Source organism: Loxodonta africana, chromosome 10 (assembly GCF_030014295.1).
Source record: "Loxodonta africana isolate mLoxAfr1 chromosome 10, mLoxAfr1.hap2, whole genome shotgun sequence".
Taxonomy (NCBI): domain Eukaryota; kingdom Metazoa; phylum Chordata; class Mammalia; order Proboscidea; family Elephantidae; genus Loxodonta; species Loxodonta africana.
In genome coordinates this window covers 87,776,648-87,796,876 of record NC_087351.1, presented here as the reverse complement: position 1 = coordinate 87,796,876, position 20,229 = coordinate 87,776,648, and the positions used below count along the sequence as shown (strand labels likewise).

At 43.8% G+C, this 20,229-nt stretch overlaps 1 protein-coding gene and 1 long non-coding RNA gene across 2 annotated transcripts in view; one reads left to right on the top strand and one right to left on the bottom strand.

Moving 5' to 3' along the window:
* BATF (basic leucine zipper ATF-like transcription factor) overlaps positions 1–4,373 on the bottom strand; it is a 28,650-nt gene extending 24,277 nt beyond the window's left edge. The window contains exons 1-2 of the mRNA XM_003408783.4: positions 4,056–4,373; positions 1,525–1,629 (exon numbers count right to left, since the gene is read on the bottom strand). Coding sequence (XP_003408831.1) covers positions 1,525–1,629; positions 4,056–4,118 — 168 coding nt within the window. The 5' untranslated portion in view covers positions 4,119–4,373. The remainder of the gene's footprint in view (positions 1–1,524; positions 1,630–4,055) is intronic.
* On the top strand, positions 2,560–19,316 carry LOC111750171 (uncharacterized). Its single transcript, XR_002785337.2, has 4 exons — positions 2,560–3,327; positions 3,928–4,027; positions 11,541–11,683; positions 14,475–19,316. It is a non-coding gene; the product is annotated as an uncharacterized LOC111750171 (long non-coding RNA).
* Positions 19,317–20,229: the final 913 nt, after the last annotated feature.

Below are 20,229 nucleotides of genomic sequence, written 5' to 3'. Positions count from 1 at the left end.
AAGTTTTTTTTTTCCTTTTTAAATTTTGTTTGCGCTACAGAATATGGAATCGGACTCAGAGACAAAGTGAGTGATCATAGATTTTAAAGCTTAAAATAGTAAACTGGAGTGTTGTGAGACCCTAAACCATCATGAAATGGCAGAGAACATAGACTAGCAGGACCACCAGCACCTTAACATTTAGACTACCAACTGCAGCTATCAAAGAGAGATACAGACTTCATGTCCACTCACGCTCTTTTTTCAACTCAACAAATATTTATGAACTTCAAAGCTATGTTAGTGTGCAACGGGGCACATGCTGAATACATTTCAAATAAAACACAGCCATCCCTCAGAGGTGTTGACTCAGCCTGCTGTTTCCTTACAAAGCTAAATTCATGTTTAGGATTTTCAGAGAACAGCACCTTTTTTTTTTCCTAAAACTTCATCTTTTTTATTTAACTTGATAAAGTTAAAACACTCACTGATGGCCTTCTTAATCTTTCAAATAAGTACAAGCTATTCACTTCTGGTACCAACTGGGCTTTTACAGCAAAGTTGCCTTTTTACCATTGAAATGAAGAGTTATTAATGGGAGTGTTTCCGGAGGAAGGACAGAGAGGTGGAGTTGCTAATGGAAGGGCTGAGGGGATGGAAGAGGAAGGGAGCAGTGAACAAGCCATTTGAATAAGAACCAAATGAGGGGCCAGATTGAGCAGAAGGGGGTAAGCTGGTAAGATATGGAGGCAAGGAGGAGCCATTGCTTAATGAAGCCCACAGCCACGACTCAGAAACACTGACTAGGGCTTTGGGCCAGTGGTGGAATTGCCATTCAGCACTTTGCAAGCCAAGGGACAGGACCTTCTCTAGAAAGCTTGGGACTGGAGGCAACTCAACCAAGATGGTGGCCACCCCAGATAAGTGCACTCAAATTTGCATCTTACATAGACTCCTTGGGATATCATTAAAGATAGAAACTTCAAAATAAAATTTTAATGATGTCTAGGAAACAAGGTGTAACACTCTGTGGACTTCCTTGCTCCAAATGCAGGGCCCAAGGTGGTTGCACTAACATCCTCCCAAAGGTGGGACTATGTGCGATCTTGGCAGTGCAGGATAATGGGCTCCTCCAGAGCACTTAATGACTTCTAAATTCCCCCCAAGACAGTTCTGCCTTCTGCTCTCTGCAACTCGTGAGGATGGAGTCCTCTCTGGCCGCCCCTGCTTACTCTGCCTTATACCCAGCCTCTGGACTTCCCACATTCAACTCATCTAGCCCACGTGCCCTCTTGGGGCCCAGGTAGAATGGCTCATTCCTCTCTGTTCAGCCTTCTGGCCCATTCCCTGATTCAGAATCTTCTCAATACACTCATGGGAGAGCCTCCCTCACCACCCCACTCTCCCATAGCCCTCACCTTCCACATACCCTCCCCACCTACACATGCATATGAAGGCAGAATCAAGTCTATGGTCCAAGCGCACACAGATGGTGGGGAGCATGGTCTAGGGCTCAAGAGGGTGAAAGAGGGTCTGAACACTCACCAAGTGCAGGGTGTCTGCTTTCTGTGTCTGCCTCTGTCGGCTCTTCTGGGCAGCAATGCGATTTTTCTCCCTTCTCTGAACTTTTCTCACGTCATCTGACGAGTCCTAGGAAGCAGAAATGATGAGAATTGGATGAACTTGCTGTTTTCTTCAGAATTAAAGCAGGATCTCATGGTGTTGGGTGTCCATACATCCATCCACTCATCCACCCACCTACCCTTCCATCCATCTATTTCTTCATCTCTTCATCTACCCATTCACTCATTCATCCACTCACTATTTACCGAAAGCCTGTACCCAAATGAGAACTCTTATACATACCCTGCCACACTCCCTCAGGTCTCTGTCAGTTTTTTGGCCAAAAGCTACAGGAAGAGGGCCAGAGACCTCCAGCCCTCAATGGGGCTGTATTTAGGCAAAAATGATTAAGGTGATGAAATGTATTTTATCACCTCTTCCCTCCTCCTCCTCCTCCTCAGGGCTACTCCACACTTATCCTCTCACTGCCTGGCCCAGAGCCTTCTCAATTTTGTTGGAACGTTTTTTGAACACCTACTATGTGCCAGCCTCTGTGCAACTGCCTTATTGTAGGCGCTCTTGTTTAATTCTCCAATTCTGTGAAGTTGGTATTATTATTCCAATTTTATGTATGAGGAAACTGAGGCTCAAAGAGCTTGCCCAAGAGCTCACAGTAATCTGGGAATTACTTCTTCTGATGCTAGGTCAGGCACCCTCCAAGACACAGCCCTCTCCACCAGTTGCCTTACTGGTTAGTGCCCCATGTGGTTTTCTGCACGAGCTGCCTCACTGGTTAGTACCTCAGGCAGTCTTCTGCATGAGCTGCCTCGCTGGTTCGTACCCTTGCAGTCTTCTGCTGCATCTCTGGGCTGAGGTCCCCATCCTAGGGCTGCCTCTTTTTTCTCTGCATGCCCTTCATTACATCAGTCACCTTTACATTTCCCAAGGACTTGAACACAACACCTAGCACAAATTAGGTGCCACATGCCAAGCAGAGTGGCTTTAATGGTGGTGATTTCCTGGCTGTGGCAGGTAATGGATGGGTGTTTGGGAGGAGAAGGAGGCGTTTGGGTGTTCCTCTAAGTGCACCCTATAGATGGGCACGTCCTCTGCTTGGGCAGAGATATTAGTTAGCTCCAACTTACCCCCAGATGCTGCTGAGAGGGGCAGGAGTCTTAGTGAAATACTTCTGCACCCCCACCTTATTCCCTCTCACAAGCCCATGAGCTAGAGGGGTACAGTTCCCAGGGCAAGACCCTGTGCTCATAGAGCATGCATCTCACCAATATGCCCAACACTCCAGGCCATTGCAGTAAGAGGGCATAAGGTTACATGTGAAGGAGGCGTTCTTCCTCTGAGGGGCTTAGCGAGCCAGGTTACCATGGAAGCCATGAGTAATTTCCTTCCTAAGAAGAATACAGACTTCCAGGCAGCCTGCACCATTCTGATACCATCTTAAGCAGAGGACTGGGTTGTATGCCCTCTAGGGGTTCCACCTAAGATTTCTCCCAACCTGTGGCTCTTCTGATAGTTATTTATGACAGCAGCTACATTATATGTTTATATGCTCCTATTTTGGCTACAGCATTTTGAAAGCCCTTTTGTGCTAAGGAAAGAATACAGTTTTTAAACTGCAAAGGTAGTGAAGAAGATCTTAAGCCACTGAAGTATTGGATGAGAAAGAGGAGGCCTTCTTATAGAGAGGGATGTCAAGGAGTGATGAAGAGAAACCCCCAGAAGCTGGGAGGCAGGAAGGTCAACTTGCAAGCTGCAAACTTAGGATTTGTAAGTCACAATCTACTCTACAAATGCTCCTAGAATCCCTACCTCACTCTCTCCGGTTCCCCAAGGGTGGAGGTGAGCTACCAGCGAGTGTCTCCAACAAGTCTCCAGAACCACCTCCTGATTTATTTCCTTTCTCCTGTCCAGAAGCCACAGGGGAAGGAGGTATTGGCCATAGTCCCAGCATCCCTCTTCCCTGGTTGTGCTAGCAACAGGGCAGCACCTCATCGGTCCTTCTAGCCTGGCTTTCTCCTCTTTCCAGCTTGTTTTTAATTAAAAAAAAAACTTTTAGTGGACCCCTTTTCCCTCTTGCCCTATGGGCTCTCTCCTGGGGAACTATCTATCTAGAATTTGAGTTGCATATGCCAGCAACCCAGTTTAATGCTCCTCCTTTCCCTTTGCCTTGGAAAAGCTAGACCCTTTTGTCTGAGAGACCAGAGCTCTTTGATGCTCCTTCTCCTCTTGGCTTCCTAGAAAGCTTCATGTGGTGGGAACCACGGTGGGGCGGAGGTGATGGGGCACCGAAAGGCTTGGGTAAAATAGGTGGAAGGACAAAAGTCTCTGACAATATGCACAGCTTAATCGCAAATATCCTGTCTTAAGTCTAACAGAGCTGGTGCCATGAGCCACTTCCTCACTCCTCGGGTTCCTGGGCAGGACAAGAAAACCTTCTCCTCTTCATGTCCCCCAGGAGAATTAGAAGGTAAGAAAGAGAGTAAGGAGGACCCTACCTGTTTGCCCGGGGGAGGTGAGCGGCTGAAGCTGGAGTCACTGCTGTCGGAGCTGTGAGGCATGGCTGAAATCTTCCGGGCTCTAGCGCACAGCCCCAGATGCCTCTGGGCTCTCTTGTCACCAGGTGGCTTCCCTTTCTGACTGCCCTCCGGGCCACCAGCCCACCAACTCCACAGGTCCCTCCTCTGCCCGTCCGACAGCCACCTGCGACCCCTGTGTCCTCCTCACTCTGGGGTGCAGAGGCACTGCCCCCCACAGTGACATGTCGCTTGCTTTGGGGTTTGTTCTCGCTCTCTCTCTTGTGGTTTCTGGTAACTCACACTGGAAGTCACATGGGCGGAAATTTAAACAAGTTAGAAGTTAACTTGAGAGAAAATACATATCTGGGAAAAGACCTACAGAATTATGTGAAAGAAAAAAAAATACACAAAACCCAAGCTACCTTCCGACAGTTTGAAAGGCAGAGCAGCTCTCTTCAATTGATGAAGATAAAAGAGAAAAACAGCCCAGGGAGGGAAAAACCCCAGCCAGAATTAGCAAGTCAGTCTTCTGTCAACAGGGGCAGAGAGCAGAGGACATCAGGGAAAGAGTTTCCATTGTCACAGGACTTGGTTTTTATACCAAAATAAAGAAATGAGCCTGGGATTTCTTTCTGGTTTTCAACTGAAAGCAGCCTGCCTATTTTGTCTTAGGTTAGGACTCCCTCACTCCCCTTACAGTCCAGCCCACCTTGGGGTGGTCTGGAATCAAGTGGCCATGGGCACTGTCCTCTCCTGACGGCCAATCAGAAGAGGCCTGTGGTGAAGCTGACCAGACAGGGAATACTCTACCATCTTCTCCTCACCATGCCTCCTGGCAGGGCGCTCACGCTCTCTCCAGAAAAGATGCCCTCTAGGCGGAGAGTGGGGTCCCTGGGTGGTGCAGACAGTTAACACACTCAGCTGCTAAGTGGAAGGTAAGAGGTTTGAACCCATCCAGAGGTCCTTGGAAGAAAGGCCTGGAGATCTATTTCTGTAAGTTCACAGCTATTGAAAACCCTGTGGAGCACAGTTCTACTCTGACACACATGGGGTCACTGTGAGTCAGTGTCGGCTTGATGGCAACAGGCACTGGTATGGTGAATGTCTTTCAGGAGCTCAGGATTGGCCTTGAATCTTTAAGATTCAAGAATGTCACCAGGCAGAGCCCAGAATGGAGAAACAATAAAAGCTGGTGAAGAGTGAAAAAGCGCTTCACTTGGAGTCAGGCCAACTAGGCTTTGAATTCTGACTCTACCACTTAGTATGTCTGTGGTTTTGGGGAGCTCAGTCGTGCTCTATGACTCTTATTATCCTCATCTGTAAATGGGGGCTGATAAAACCTTCCCTGCCTACCTCTCATACTCATAGCAACTCATAGCCACCCGACAGGACAGGGTAGAACTGCCCCATAGGGTTTCCAATGCTGTAATCTTTATAGGGTCGCTGTGAGTTAGAATCAACTTGTCAGCAATGGCTGTGTGTGTGTGTGTGTGTGTGTGTGTGTGTGTTTGGTGGCTACCTCTCAGTGCTGTTGTGAGAAACAAATAATAATATGGATTAGAATACCTCTAGAAAACTGTAGGGGCAACGATAGCTCAGTGGTGGAAGCCTCACCATCCATGCAGGAGACCCTAGTTTGATTCCAGCCAATGTATCTCACGCACAGCTACCATCTATCAGTGGAGACTTGCATATTGCCATGATGCTGAACAGGGTACAGTTGCGCTTCCAGACTAAAACAGACTAGGAAGAAAGGCCTAGAAATCTGCTTCTGAAAGTCAGCCAGTGGATCACAATTGTGCAATATGCCCTACTGTTATTGTTTGTATCTTCCCAATAACTCTGCATAGTAGATATGACAAATAGAGTCTGTAATTTAAAACTAAGGCTATGGAGGCACAGAATGTTCAATAATTTACAGGTGGCAAGTGGCAGAACAGGATTTGAACTCAGGCAGTCTGATCCTTGAGCTGCCAAGCTTCTGTCCACCCAGCTCCAGGCTGTCATTTGAAGAATGCCAAAAGAGCCCCAGGCCTCCAAATTTCTGGCTACTAGATTATTTTATTAGGCTTGAACTCTCACGATTGCAGTAATAACTTTAGTGGCACTCAGATGTAGCTGTTTTACTTGGTGTAGGCTTGATAGAAACCTATGTAGAAAAAAAAAAAAAAAAGCTCAAAAGACCTCTCCAGCTTGGACTAAGGAAGGTCAGAGCAAGGTAGGGTGGAGAGGACCATGTGAATTAAAATGCCTGAACTGCCAAAAAAATTTTCTTGAGAAATACGGTTGGATTACTTTGTGGTATAAAACTCCCCAAAATGCTTTGTGCAGTTATAGCATTGTAAGAGTAACACAGAGCCTCCTGTATTAGTTACCTATTGCTGCATAACAAATTTCCTGAAAACCTAGCATCTTTAAACAACATTTACCATCTCACACCATTTTTGAAAGTCAGGAATCTAGGAGCAGTTTAGCAGGTTGGTTCTGGCTTAGGGTCTCTCATGAGGTTACAATCAATCTATTGGCTGGGGCTCTAGTCATCTGAAAGGGCTGGAGGATGCACTTCCAAGATGACTCTTTTACATGGCTGTTGGCAAAACACCTCAGCTCCTCGCCAGATGGGCCTCTCCACAGGGCTGCTTGAGTGTCCTTGTAACATGGCGGCTGGGTCCATGCCCAAGTGAATGATCCAAAAAAGAGAGGGAGGAGGAAGTCGCAGTGCCTTTTATGACCTATTTTCGCATCACTTCTGCCTTATTCTATTCACTAGAAGAGAGGCACCAAGTTCAGCCCACACCAGAGGGGAGGGGAACTAAACTCCATCTCCTGAAGGGAGGAATATTAAAAAATTTATGGACTTTCTTAAAACCACCACTGCACTTCCTAAACCGATTTCTGCACTCTTGCTAAACTGACTTTGTAAGCAATCCAGTATGAGATCAAGAGGGCCTTGAGAGGTGACATTCTGGTCCTGGTTCTGCCCCCAACTGATTATACAACCTTGGGCCTGTTTCCCCAGCTGTAAATATGGTAGTACAGAATGGTAGCAAGGAAAAGTGCTAGAATCTACCTTGTGAATCTATGTTTGGAAAAAGGAAAAACAACAACAAAAACGAAACATTAAAAAAACAAGCAAACAAAAAAAAAACCCTACCCCTTTAGTGAACAGTTCAATTTTCTGTGGTTAAGAGCTACAGACTCTGCAACGGATTGGTCTAGAAGCTGGGTGACCTTGGTCAGTTACTTAACCTCTCTATGCTTCGATTTCCACATCATAAAGCAGGGAATATTTTTTTTTATATAGTATTACCAATCTCATAGGGTTGTTACAGGATTCAAATGAGTTAATGTTTGTAAAATCTCTCAAAATAGTGCCCGGTACATGTTAAATAAAATATGGGTTTTTGTTAAATTAAAAAAATGTTTTTAAAGATACTAGCTGTCCTCCAGTCAGTTCTGACTCACGGCTACCCCATGTGTGTCAGAGTAGAACTGCGCTGCATAGGGTTTTCATCGGCCGTGATCTTTTGGAAGTAACTCACCACGGCTTTCTTCTGAGGCAACTCGGGGTAGATGCCAACTGTCGACTTTTTTGTTAGTAGCTGAGCACTTAACCATTTGTGCTACCCAGGGACTCTACAAAATAATTATACTGCTGTGACTAAAAGGAACAATCAAAGATCCTTGGGGCAAGCTACTTTCATGACTAGATTCCTATGATTTATAATCACATGTGAGGTATTTGACCTCTTGCATAGCATGGGCATCCGCCAGGCAGAACAAACCCTGGTCCCTGCTGTGCCGGGCAATCAGTCACCTCTTAGTTGCTCAGTCATGGATGAGTGGGAGAGTGGGTGACACTGAGGGAGGGGCAGCAGGAAGGGGTGGGGGAAACACCAAGGATTTAGGGCAGCAGCTATTCGGCAACCCATAATTCAGTGTTTTAATAACTGGTATCATAACATCATTCCTGAGTGGCACAAACAGTTAAGCACTTGGCTACTAACCAAAAGGCTAGCAGCTCAAAATCTACCCAGAGGCACCTTAAAAAAAAAGGTCTAGCACTCTACTTCTGAAAGATCACAGCCACTGAAAATTTTGTGGGGCACAGTTCTACTCTAACACATGAGATCACCATGAGTCAGAATTGATTCTATGGTGACTGTTTTTTTGTTTTTAAATCCTACAACCAGTGTCTATTGGATCAGTCTTGTTTAAAATTAGAGGAATACTGTGTATATAAACGGACTTAAGGTAACTGAAAATGGATGGGTCTTTTTAACAGCAACAAACTGGTAGCTTCATATCAGTTGAGTTTTTCTATTCCTTTGCTTAGTACCTCTATTTCCAGTGCCAGGATCAACACAGGCTTAAGTCCAAGCCCTGCTGAATCATCCCACTTCCGAGATGTTGAGGTCTAATTAATGTTTTACAAGACAAGGGATGCTCTGATGAAATCACTCAGGGCATGCGTTGAAGCAGAAGAACCAAGCAGAGCAGAAACTTCCACAGAGTCTGTGGTGTGGCCCTTGTCAGGCTGACAATGACAGAAACAAGTGTTTGTACTTCGTGAAGGGCATCTCATAAGTCCGGCTTCCCTCTCTGGAAGGAGGTGCAGAATCTCCAAGGCCAAAAAGAGGAAAGGAAGTGCTCACATTTATTGATGCCTGTCTGCCAGGCACGACTGCCCATTAGGCTCACCTGGGGAGCGTTTTAAAATGACTGATATCTGAACTCCAGCATCAGATATTTCAATTTAATTGGTCTGGAGTGGGGCCTGAGTATCAATATTTTTCTAAAAGTTCCCCAGGTAATTCTAGCTCACGGCCATTTGATGACGTGTGGTAAAGCATCAAGCATCTTCCTCCAGTAGGGGGCGGTTTGTGGTCTCAGAGCCGAGGTAGGCCTCCTGGCCCACCTCAGGGCTCTCTTTTATCTCTTTGTTCATTCTTTCTCACCTGCCTAGGGACACAAAGGACTTGAGGTTGCATGGTCTCCTTAGAACCAGCCAGACTCCAACCTCCCGAGGTTAACTGGCCCCAAACCCATTCACCTCACCTCCTGTGAGCTACAACTTGTCCTTTTGAGCTGACCCCAGAGTCTAATTCACCAAAGCACCTCAAGCAAGAGCAAAGCGGGACTCTCAGAGGGGACTCAGGGTGAGGCTGTGTTAGAAGCCCTCTCCTCTCTTGCCTCTCCCACCCTGGGACAGCTGGCTGCCATTTCAGGCCCCTGTACCTTTACCTCAGTGAAGTAGTTTCACTTTCCTAGAACGTTTTGCCTTATATTCCTTAATAGCCCACTTTCTAGTGATTAAAGATGAAACCTAGGGAGAAGAAAGAAGACTCTCCTGGGAGTCCTGGCAAATGTCCCCAGGCTCCCCAAGGGCCTCACACTGAGGTGGCTTGTGGCTGAGGGAGAATTTTGCTTGGTCAGCTGTTTCCCACCCCTTCCAGGCTGCCCACCACCACAGCAGGCCAGAATTCCTGGGTTATCGCCCCTCCCCTATCTAGGCCATTAATGATTCGTTGATATTTAACCCACTCTTTTTTTCCGAGCTCCACCAGAGCGCCCCTTTGAGGGCCAATGGCGGGATGTGCCACCTTTGAAGTCTTAGGGTTGACTGCCACTTTTTAGTTATTCAAGCTAAAATAATAAAAATCCCCTAGCGGCCTTATTTTTTTTTTGGTGGAAAAAGCATATTATGGTATACCTTCACTGCTTACAGGATGGCTAAAGGGGGTTTTTCTTGAAGTTTCCCAAACAAGTAGGGAAAACATTTACCTGAGGGCAGAGTTCTCCAGCACTGGGGCCAGAGGAGGTGGCCAGGTGATGACAAGGAAATTTCCCCTGTGGGCATGGCTGGTGGTCCACCCCTCTCCAGCCACGTGGCTGCCCCACCTGAGGTCAGCCCCACCGTGAGGGCAGGGTTTCTCTGCTGAGATACTGTGGACATTTTGGGTGGATAATTCTTTGTTGTAGGGGCTGTTCTGTACATTGTAGAATGTTTAGCAGTATTCCTGGCCTCTACCCACTAGATAAGAGCCCTGGTTGCACAGTGATTAAAGTGCTTGGCTGCTACATGGTTCAAACCCACCAGCTGCCCCATGGGAGAAAGATGTGGCAGTCTGCTTCCATAAAGATTAATCTGTTGCCATCGAGTCGAATCCGACTCACAGTGACCCTATAGGACAGAGTAGAACTGCCCAATAGGGTTTCCAAGGAGTGGCTGGTGGATTTGAACTGCCGACCTTTTGATTAGCAGCTGAGCTCTTAACCACTGCACTATCAGTGCTCCCCCATAAAGATTATAGCCTTGGAAACCCTCTGGGGAGTTGTACTCTGTCCTATAGGGTTGTTATCAACTCAATAGCAATGGGCCAACTTGACGGCAATGGGCTCACTAGATGCCTTTGGAACCCTCAGTTGTGACAATTGAAAAAAAAAATTTTTTTTTTTAGTTTTGCAAAAGATTAAGAAATAAAGATATAGCAAAACCAGACAGCAAAAGCATAGAAGTTTCCTAGACACATCCAAACAGTTCGAGGGGCCAGGTAGCTGGGGCTGCGGTCTGGGGTCTGGGGATCATAGAGTTGGGGGCCATCTGGGTCAATTGGCATAACATAGTTTATAAAGAAAATGTTCTACGTCCCACTTTGGTGAGTAGCATCTGGGGTCTTAAAAGCTTTTGAACAGCCATCTAAGATACATCTATTGGTCCCATCGTACCCAGAACAAAGGAGAATGAAGGAACCAAAGGCACAAGGAAAATATTAGCTCAAAAGACTAAAAGACAACATCAACCAGAGACTCTACCAGCCTGAAACCAGAAGAACTAGATGGTGCCCAGCTACCACCAATAACTGCCCTAACAGGGAACACAACAGGGAGTCCCAGGCACGGGAGGAGAAAAATGCAGAGTAGAATTCAAATTCACATAAGAGGACCAGTTTAATGGTCTGACAGAGTCTGGAGGATCCCCCGAAACTATGGTCCCTGGACACTCTGCTAACCCAGAACTGAAACCATTCCCAAAGCCCACTTTTCAGAAAAAGATTAGACATGAGGAACGTGCTTTTTAGTTAAATATACAAGACCAAATGGGCAACTTCTATCTAAAAACAGGAACTGGACGAATGGACACAGGGAACCCAGGGTGAAAGGGGGAGTGTGCTGTCTGTCACATTGTGGGGATTGCAACCAATGTCACAAAAGAATATGTGTACAAAGTTTTGAATGAGAAATTAACTTGTGCTGTAAACTCTCACCTAAAGCACACACACACAGACACACACAGAGAAACCAGGCAATAAAATACATGGTATGTTTTAAATATAATACCCTTGTGCTAAAACCAGATAATGATGGGATTTACACAAAGGATTAATTCGTGGCTCATTCAAGGTAGTTCTGTCAGGAAGCGGGAAGTACCTGCAAAACTGGGTGAATCCCCTCTTCTCTCAGGCCTGGCAAAGTATCTCTGGCTGCACAGATGACCTCATTTGGAAATAACGTCGAACACTGGTGTCTGAGATGCTTTGGGAATGTAAGGGCTGAACCGAATGAGTTTTCTGCATCCTTCTCTTCTGACCTGGTCCAGGGAGAAAGTGAGTAAAGAGATACAGCCCATTAACTTTGGGTTTGAATATGAAAGTTCTGGCTTTGCCACTTAATAACCATGTGATCGTCATCAAATCACTTGTAACTCTGTGCCTCAGTTTCCTCATCTGTGTAATAAGGGTAATGGTACTCGCCTCAATTATGTGCAAACAGGAGCCTCAGAAGTATATGTTCCTCTGCATTATAGGTTTTGGTCCTTTAAAACTGAGGAAAGTCATCCCATGATGACAAACAAGTCAACCTGGGTCATACTCCGCACTTAGTTTCAGAGGCCTGTCACTTGCATAGGCCCCAGATATGTGTTGACAAGCTCTTAAGTTCTTTTTTTTTTTTTTAATTTTCAAAAGTGAGGTAACTATTGCCAATTAGTTAAGAATGCTGTCTATTCCCACGCCTCTACAACATCGTCTCACACATTGGGCATGAGCATTTTTGGGATCCAGCTAAGAGGAAGTTAAGTTAGAGATACATTCAGCTTGGGTTTAGTTGGTTACCTTTAAGGGGTGTACGGTTGCTTCATTATATATTTAGATTATTACTATCCAGCCGGAAATACTTGCGTTGTCCACTCAGCGTTAGGTACAAAGGTACAGGGCCAGAGATCGTGTCATAATACAAAAAGGTCCTACAGTGCCTGGCAAACAAAGTTTAAAATGTATGGTGTCAGAAGCTGGTCTGTGGGAGAATCTTCCAGTTAATCAGAAGTGCAAAACTGTAAGTGGAGGATTCTGACCTCATTGGTGCTGAATCTGAACTATCAATATTCAAATACTTATTTTGATAAACCATGTGCCTGAATTACATTTCAAAGTGTACAGAAAACGATAATAAAACCGGTTGCTCAAAATAAGTAACTAAATAACGGTTCTCACCTCATAGGATTGAACATCCAAAACCAAAAACCAACTTATAGCAACCCTATAGGACAGAGCAGAACTGCCCCATAGAGTTTCCAAGGAGCGCCTGGTGGATTTGATCTGCCGACCTTTTGGTTAGCAGCCGTAGCCCTTAACCACTATGCCACATGGTTTCCCAGGATTAAACATACAGTATTTTTATTTAAATTACTTAGCACAGTGATTGATGCCTAGTTTTTTTTTTTTTTTTTTAAGCATATGACCAACCAGTTTCAGCCAAGTTGATTCTAAGTCAGGGGGACCCCATGGGTATCACAGAAGGACTGTGCTCTATTGGGTTTTTAATGGCTGATCTTTCGGAAGTAGATCACCAAGGCTTTCTTCCAAGGCACCTTTGGGCAGACTCAAACCTCCAACTTTTCAGTTAGCAGCCAAGCTCATTAACCATTTGTACCCCTTCAGGACTCCAGTAAGCATATGGTGCCTACTATTACTGCTGCTATATTTGTCTTATGTAACCCAAATAAAATTGGCCCTATCCCAGTACAGTACCATAAGCAGCCTTCTCTTCCAACCCCCTAGCCCAGAAGGCCAGAAACAACAGGGCCAGCCTCAGGAGGCCCAGAAGGGTAATTCTTCAAATTTATTGATCCTTTCTTATGCCGTGTCTGATCTACTCTTAATCTCATCTAGTAAATTTTTTATTTCATTTGGTTCATTTTTTCCTTTTTTTTTAATTGACATAATTTATATACCATAAAATTCATACTGTACAATTGAGTGGGTTTTAGTGTATTCAAAAAGTGCAACCAACACCACTATCTAATTCCAGAATATTTTTACGACCTCAAAAAGAAACCTTGTACCCATTAGCAGTCACACTCTATTATCCACCCCCTCTTATCCCCTGGCAACCACTAATCTTTCTGTTTCTACAGATTTGCCTCTTCTGGCATTTGGTTCATTTTTATATCTTCTATTTCTCTTCTTTTGATGCTTCCTTTAAATTCTTGACTGTACTTACACATTTATAACGTCTTTGTCTGCATCATCTCTGGGAAAGACTAGGCAAGCCCACCTGGTACCACTAAGCAACAGAGCAATACAGTGAGTGGGTCAAAGGTCATGTAGTCAGCAGGAACCCCCTCCCCAGCTTGGGTCTCATAAATGTTATAACCCTTTCCTCTCCATCAGAAACAACCACTACTATGGATTTAATGTTAATTGTGTTCTCACTGTTCTTTGTATTTTAACACTTATATCAAACCAAACCCAGTGCCGTCGAGTCAATTCCTACTCATAGCGACCCTGTAGAACAGAGTAGAGCTGCCCCACAGAGTTTCCAAGGAGCGCCTGGCGGATTCGAACTGCCAACCCTTTGGTTAGCAGCCGTAGCATTTAACCACTACACCACCAGGGTTTCCTAACACTTATATAAGCATCCTTAAACCATCTGACTTATTTTTATTTGGTTTTGAACTTAATATAAATAGAATCATATTGTATATAGTATTTGTTTCTTTTACTTAGGTTGCCTGGTAGTGCAAATGGTTTGTGCTCAGCTACTAACCCAAAGTTTGGTGGTTTGAACCCACCCGTTGGCACCTCGTAAGTAAAAGCCTGGCAACTGGCTTCTGTAGAGATTACAACCAAGAAAGCCCTATGGAGCAGTTCTACTCTGTAACCCATGGGGTTGCTATGGGTCAGAATTGACTCAATGGCAAAGGGCTTGGTTTCTGGTTTGGATTGAGTGTAGGTGAAGCTCAGTCCTTATCGCTGATGATACTGCAGTGAATGTGTAGACTATAAACTATTGACCCATTCAATTGTTGATAGCCTTCTGGGTTGTTAGGCACATGACATATTTCAGCATTTCATTTCTAGCCTTTATTTTGATTTTTTTTTTTTTTTCCCTTCACAGTTGAATACCCAGTGAGTTGATTTATATCCAGTGAAGAAAGACTGGCTGCTCCCAGTATGCTCAGCGATTTGTCCCACCTGCTGTGAGGCCAAAAGATCTACATTTCTTGTCATTAATATTAGTACTTTCACTTTTTAATCTTTACTTTTAAGAAAGGAAACTCTGGTGGCATAGTGGTTAAGTGCTACAGCTGCTAACCAAAAGGCTGGCAGTTTGAATCCACCAGGCACTGCTCGGGAACTCTATGGGGCAATTCTACCCTGTCCTATAAGGTTGCTATGAGTTGGAATTGACGCGACAGCAACGAATTTGGGTTTTTTTTTATGGGAAAAGACGACATGTAATAAAACATTAAATAATTACACAAAAAGACTACTATACAAAGAAGCAAGGCTGCTGAGAGTGAACTGTTGCCTGACTGAGAGGACCACCAAATATCTCACTCCTCTGAACTGATTTAGCATAGAAGTGCAGTAAGGAACTGATTCATAGCAAAACTGATAATGGAAGGAAGGAACACTGGCAGGCCAAAGGTTCTGATGTATTTCTGGAAGACTGGGAAAAAAAATGTTGGAAGTATATATCCTTTAGCCAACGTGCAAAAGTCCAATTTAGTGCACAAAAAGAGACTGGCTAGAGAGGCTACGTACAATGGAGAACTATGCAGCCATTAAAAATGATGTTGCAAAAAAATGTTTAATAAAAATATTTAGAGATACGCAAAGAAGTTCACAATGTATTAGATTTAAAAGCAGGTTACAAAACAATATATGCAACATGTTCCTATGTTACTTAAGAAAATATATATATATTTAATTGGAAGACTATACACCGAAAAGGAACCCTGATGGCACAGTGTTTAAGTGCTCAGCTGCTATCTAAAAGGCTGGTGGTTTGAAACCACCAGCCACTCCATAGAAGGAAGATGTGGCGGTCTGTTTCTGCAATGATTACAGCCTTGGAAACCCTATGGGGGCATCTCTGCTCCATCCTATAGGGTTGCTATGAGTCGGAATTGACTCAACGGGTTTGGTTTTTGGTATACTCCAAAATGGAAATAATATAGTGAGCCTGTATGCTACAATAATAATAGAAATGACTTTAAACTACACACTCACGAGAGATTGAAACCTTAGAATATATCCATGCATTTCTAAGATTGTGGGTGTTAGAGAGAAAATGGCAGTAGTATGGAATATCTGCTGTTTTCAATTTTTAGAAACAACCCATGAATAAAGATTGGAAGACTAAATCATATACTGACGGGAAGGAATTTAATTATTACAATAATCACAGAATTAAAATCAGTATCAAAGTAATGGCGCAACCAAATATGACATAATGTCGAGGTTAAATGAACTGCTTGGTGGTTCCTCAGGTTTTTATTTTATTATTCTCTTTTCTTGTCTGTATGTTTGAAATATTTCACAGTCATAAAATTAAAATTTTTTAGCTGACCAAAGTCAGGAATTGTGTGTTAGGTGCCATAGAGAATGAAACACTGCCTGGTCCTGTGCCAGCCTCACAATCAGTGCTATGTTTGAGCCCATTGTTGCAGCCACTGTGTCAGTCCATCTTGTTGAGGGTCTTCCTCTTTTTCCCTGACCCTCTGCTTTACCAAGCATGATGTCCTTCTCCAGGGACTGCTCCCTTTTGATAACATGTCCAAAATACATAAGATGAAGTCTCGCCATCCTCACTTCCAAGGAACATTCTGGCTGTACTTCTTCCAAGACAGACTTGTTTGTTCCTCTGGCAGTCCATGGTGTGCTCGGTATTCTTCATCAACACCATAATCCAAAGGCATCAAGTTCTTCTTTGGTCTTCCTTATTAGTTGTTGCATGTGTTTGAGGCAATTGAAAACACCATGGCTTCGGTCAGGCACACCTTACTTCTCAAAGTGACATCTTCACTTTTTAATATTTTAAAGAGATATTTTCCCTCCAATTTGCCCAATGCAATGCATCATTTGATCTCTTGACTGCTGTTCCCATGGGCATTGATTGTGGATTCAATAAAATGAAATCCTTGACAACTTTGACATTTTCCCTCTTTACCATGATATTGCTTATTGGTCCAGTTGTGAGAACTTTTGTTTTCTTTATGTCAAGGTATAATCCATACTGAAGGCTGTAGTCTTTGATCTTCATCGGTAAGTGGTTCAAGTCCTTTTTACTTTCAGAAAGCAAGGTTGTGTCATCTGCATATCACAGGTTATTACTGAGTCTCCCAATCCTGATGCTGCATACTTCTTCATATAGCTCAGCTTCTCATATTATTTGCTCAGCTTCTCATATTATTTGCTCAGCATACAGATTGAGTAAGTATGGTAAAAAGATACAGTTTTTCATTTTAAACCATGAGGTATCTCCTTGCCGTGTTTGAAAAACTGCCTCTTGGTCTATGTACAGGTTCCTCATGAGCACAACTAAGTGTTCTGAAATTCTCATTCTTTGCAATGTTATCCATGATTTGTTATGATCCACAGTCAAATGCCTTTGCATAGTCAATAAAACATAGGTAAACATCTTTGTGGTATTCTCTGCTTTCAGCCAAGATCTATCTGACATCAACAATGATATCCTTTGTTCCACATCCTCTTCTGAATCTGGCTTAAATTTCTGGCAGTACCCTGTTGATACACTGCTGTAAACATTTCTGAATGTTTAATTATTTTCAACAAAATTTTACTTGCATGTGATATTAATAATATTATTCAATAACTTCCACATTCTGTTGGATTACCTTTCTTCGGAATGAGCACAAACATGGATGTCTTCCAGTCAGTTGGCCAGGAAGCTGTCTTCCAAATTTTTGGCATAGATGAGTGAGTGCTTCCAGCGTTGCATTTTTTTGTTGAAACATCTCCACTGGTATTCTGTCAATTCCTGGAGCCTTGTTTTTTGCCAATGGCTTCAGTGCAGCTTGGATTTCTTCCTTCCGTACCATCTGTTTTTGATCAAGCTGAAAGAATTGAAGAAAAAATTCAAGCTTTGAGTTGCAATATGGAAGGAGTCCATGGGCAAAATATTAAATGATGCAGGAAGCATGAAAAGAAGGTGGAAGCCAGGAATAGAGATAGGAAATATGGAGATGTGTGTGATAAGTCAAGTACGCCAGAAAACAGACTCTGAGACTCTAAGACTTGGGTGCAGCAGGCTTATTGGGGAGTGTTCTCAGAAACACCACCAGTGAGGCATGTAGGGGAAGGAGTGGAGAAGTTGGGCTATGGTACAGTCACAACAACGCCCATCCAGTGTCACAGGGAGGTTAGGAGGAGCTGGAGGGCCCTTCAGAATTGCTCCATTGAGGCAGAAGGGCTAGCTGGGCCTTTAAAAGGAGCAGTCATTGCATGCCGGCTACCCCCTGGGAATGGCATAATCTTGGGTGAGATAGTTTCCTTCAGCCAAGAGCAATTATTGGAGAAGGGCTCAGCTGAGAGGCAGGATGAGGACCTCTGTCCTGAAAGGGATTTAGGCAGTACACCACAGCATCCACTAGAGATGAAAGGAAGTATACCTCTGTTTAGTTTCCTTAACTTACACAGTATGAGCAAGAGATACTGTAAAAGTGACAATTCAAGAAATAGAGATTTACAATTGGTCTCAACCTATCTGGAGCAAAGGAGAATGAAGGACATCAAAGACACAAGGTAGATATAAGCCCAAGAGACAGAAAGGGCCACATAACCCAGAGACTACATCAGCCTGAGACCTGAAGGACTAAATGGCACCCTGTTATCCCCCCGATGACTACCCTGAAAGGGAACACAACAGAATCCCTGATGGAGTGGGAGACCAGTGGGATGCAGACCTCAACTTCTCATAAAAAGACCAGACTTAATGGTCTGAATGAGACTGGAGAGACCCCAGAGGTCACGGCCCCTGGATCCTCCATTAGCTCAAGACTGGATCCATTGCTGAAGCCAACTCTTCAGACAGGAATTGGACTGGACTATAAGACAGAAAATGATACTGATGAGGAGTGAGCTTCTTGGCTCAAGTAGACACTACGTTGGCAGCTCCTGTCTGGAGGTGAGATGAGAAGGCACAGGGGGACAGGAGCTGAATGAATGGACATGGGGAATACAGGGCAGAGAGGAGGATTGTGCTTTCCCATTCAGGGGAGAGCAGCTAGGGTTACATAGCAAGGTGTGTATAAGTTTTTGTATGAGAGACTGACTTCATTTGTAATCTTTCACCTAAAGCACAATAAAAAAAAAAAAAAGAAAGAAAGAAATAGAGATTTAAATGTATTGTTCGAAGTTATAAAGATTACCAGTAGACTAAAAATAAAAATGTTAATAAAAATTGGGAGGAAGAAAATGGAGAGAAGTATATCGAGATAAATTTCTCAATATTCAAAGTAGAGAGCAAGTCTTTAATGTTCACAGTAGATAAATTGAAAGAGAGGTATAAATATATTTTAGAATTATGGCTATAATCACCAGAAGAACAAAATCTGGAAGTGATTAACAATTTTATCTCTTAGGAGAGAGAGTGGGTTTAGTGGTAGGCTAGAGATGAAGGAGGCTTTTACTTTTTTCTTTACCATTTTTGTTAATTACTTGAAATTTTAAATAGTAGCAACGACAAAAAAACTTCACTTTAGGAAGTACGTGGAAAAAATTTTTTTTACCACCTTTCAACGGATAAAGAGGTCCTGTCTGGCCTCTTTCACCTTATTCCTGGTCTGAAAGCACCATCAGGAAAGCATGAAATGAAGGTATTTACAGTTTTGAGTGAATAACCTAAGGCCACTGTCTTAGTTTCCTCGTGCTGCTAATAGCAGAAACACAAGTGGGTGGCTTTAAAGAACAGAAATTCATTTTCTCACAGTTGAGGAGGCAACAAGTCCAAATCAGAGTTTCAGTGGATTCCTTCCTTGTTGGTAGTCCAGGGGGGAGGGGGTGGTGTTCCTGGGTCCCTTGGCTTGTAGGGTGTCCTCACATATCTTCCTCAGTATGTGCCTGCATCTGTGTCTAAGCTGCTGTTTTTATAACTTAGGAGTGATACAATTTATGACACACTCTACACTGATATGACCTCATTAACATAAAAAGAAAACCCTATTTCTAAACAGGATCACATCCACAAGTACAGGGCTTAGGATTCCAACATATATCTAAGACACAATTCAATCCATAACAGCCACCCTTTTGTGAGTTCTCTTTCATTCTGACTTCATTTAATCTTGACTTGGTTACTTATTGCCATCAAGTCGATTCTGACTCATAGCTACCCTATAGGACAGAGTAGAACTGCCCCATAGAGTTTCCAAGGCTGCTATCTTTATGGAAGCAGACTGCCACATCTTCCTCCCAAGGAGCGGCTGGTGAGTTCCAACCTCTGACCTTAGGGCTAGCAGCAAATGCTTAACCACTGAGTCACCAGGACTCCTTTGACTTGATTAAAATCACCCAGTGCCATCGAGTCGGAGTGGAACCTAAAAGAAAGGTACCTGTCAAAGACATGGTGATAGAAGATGAGGTCCCAAAGCCCAGTCCTTCAAGCTTCCTACTGTGGAAAGAGCTACTGCAGCTTGGGAGTTGGGAAAGCCAACTGTCCCTGCTGTCTACTTCCTATGTGACTCTTCACAAGCTCATAAACTAGTTCATGGCTTGTTTCCTTACCTCTAGAGTAGGAATAATAAGAGAACCCACTCATGGGTTTGTTGGGAGAGTTAAATGAGTTGATGTGATAACCACTCCATAAATGTCAGCTGTGTTGGTGTCATTGCTGCTGTTGTTCCTAA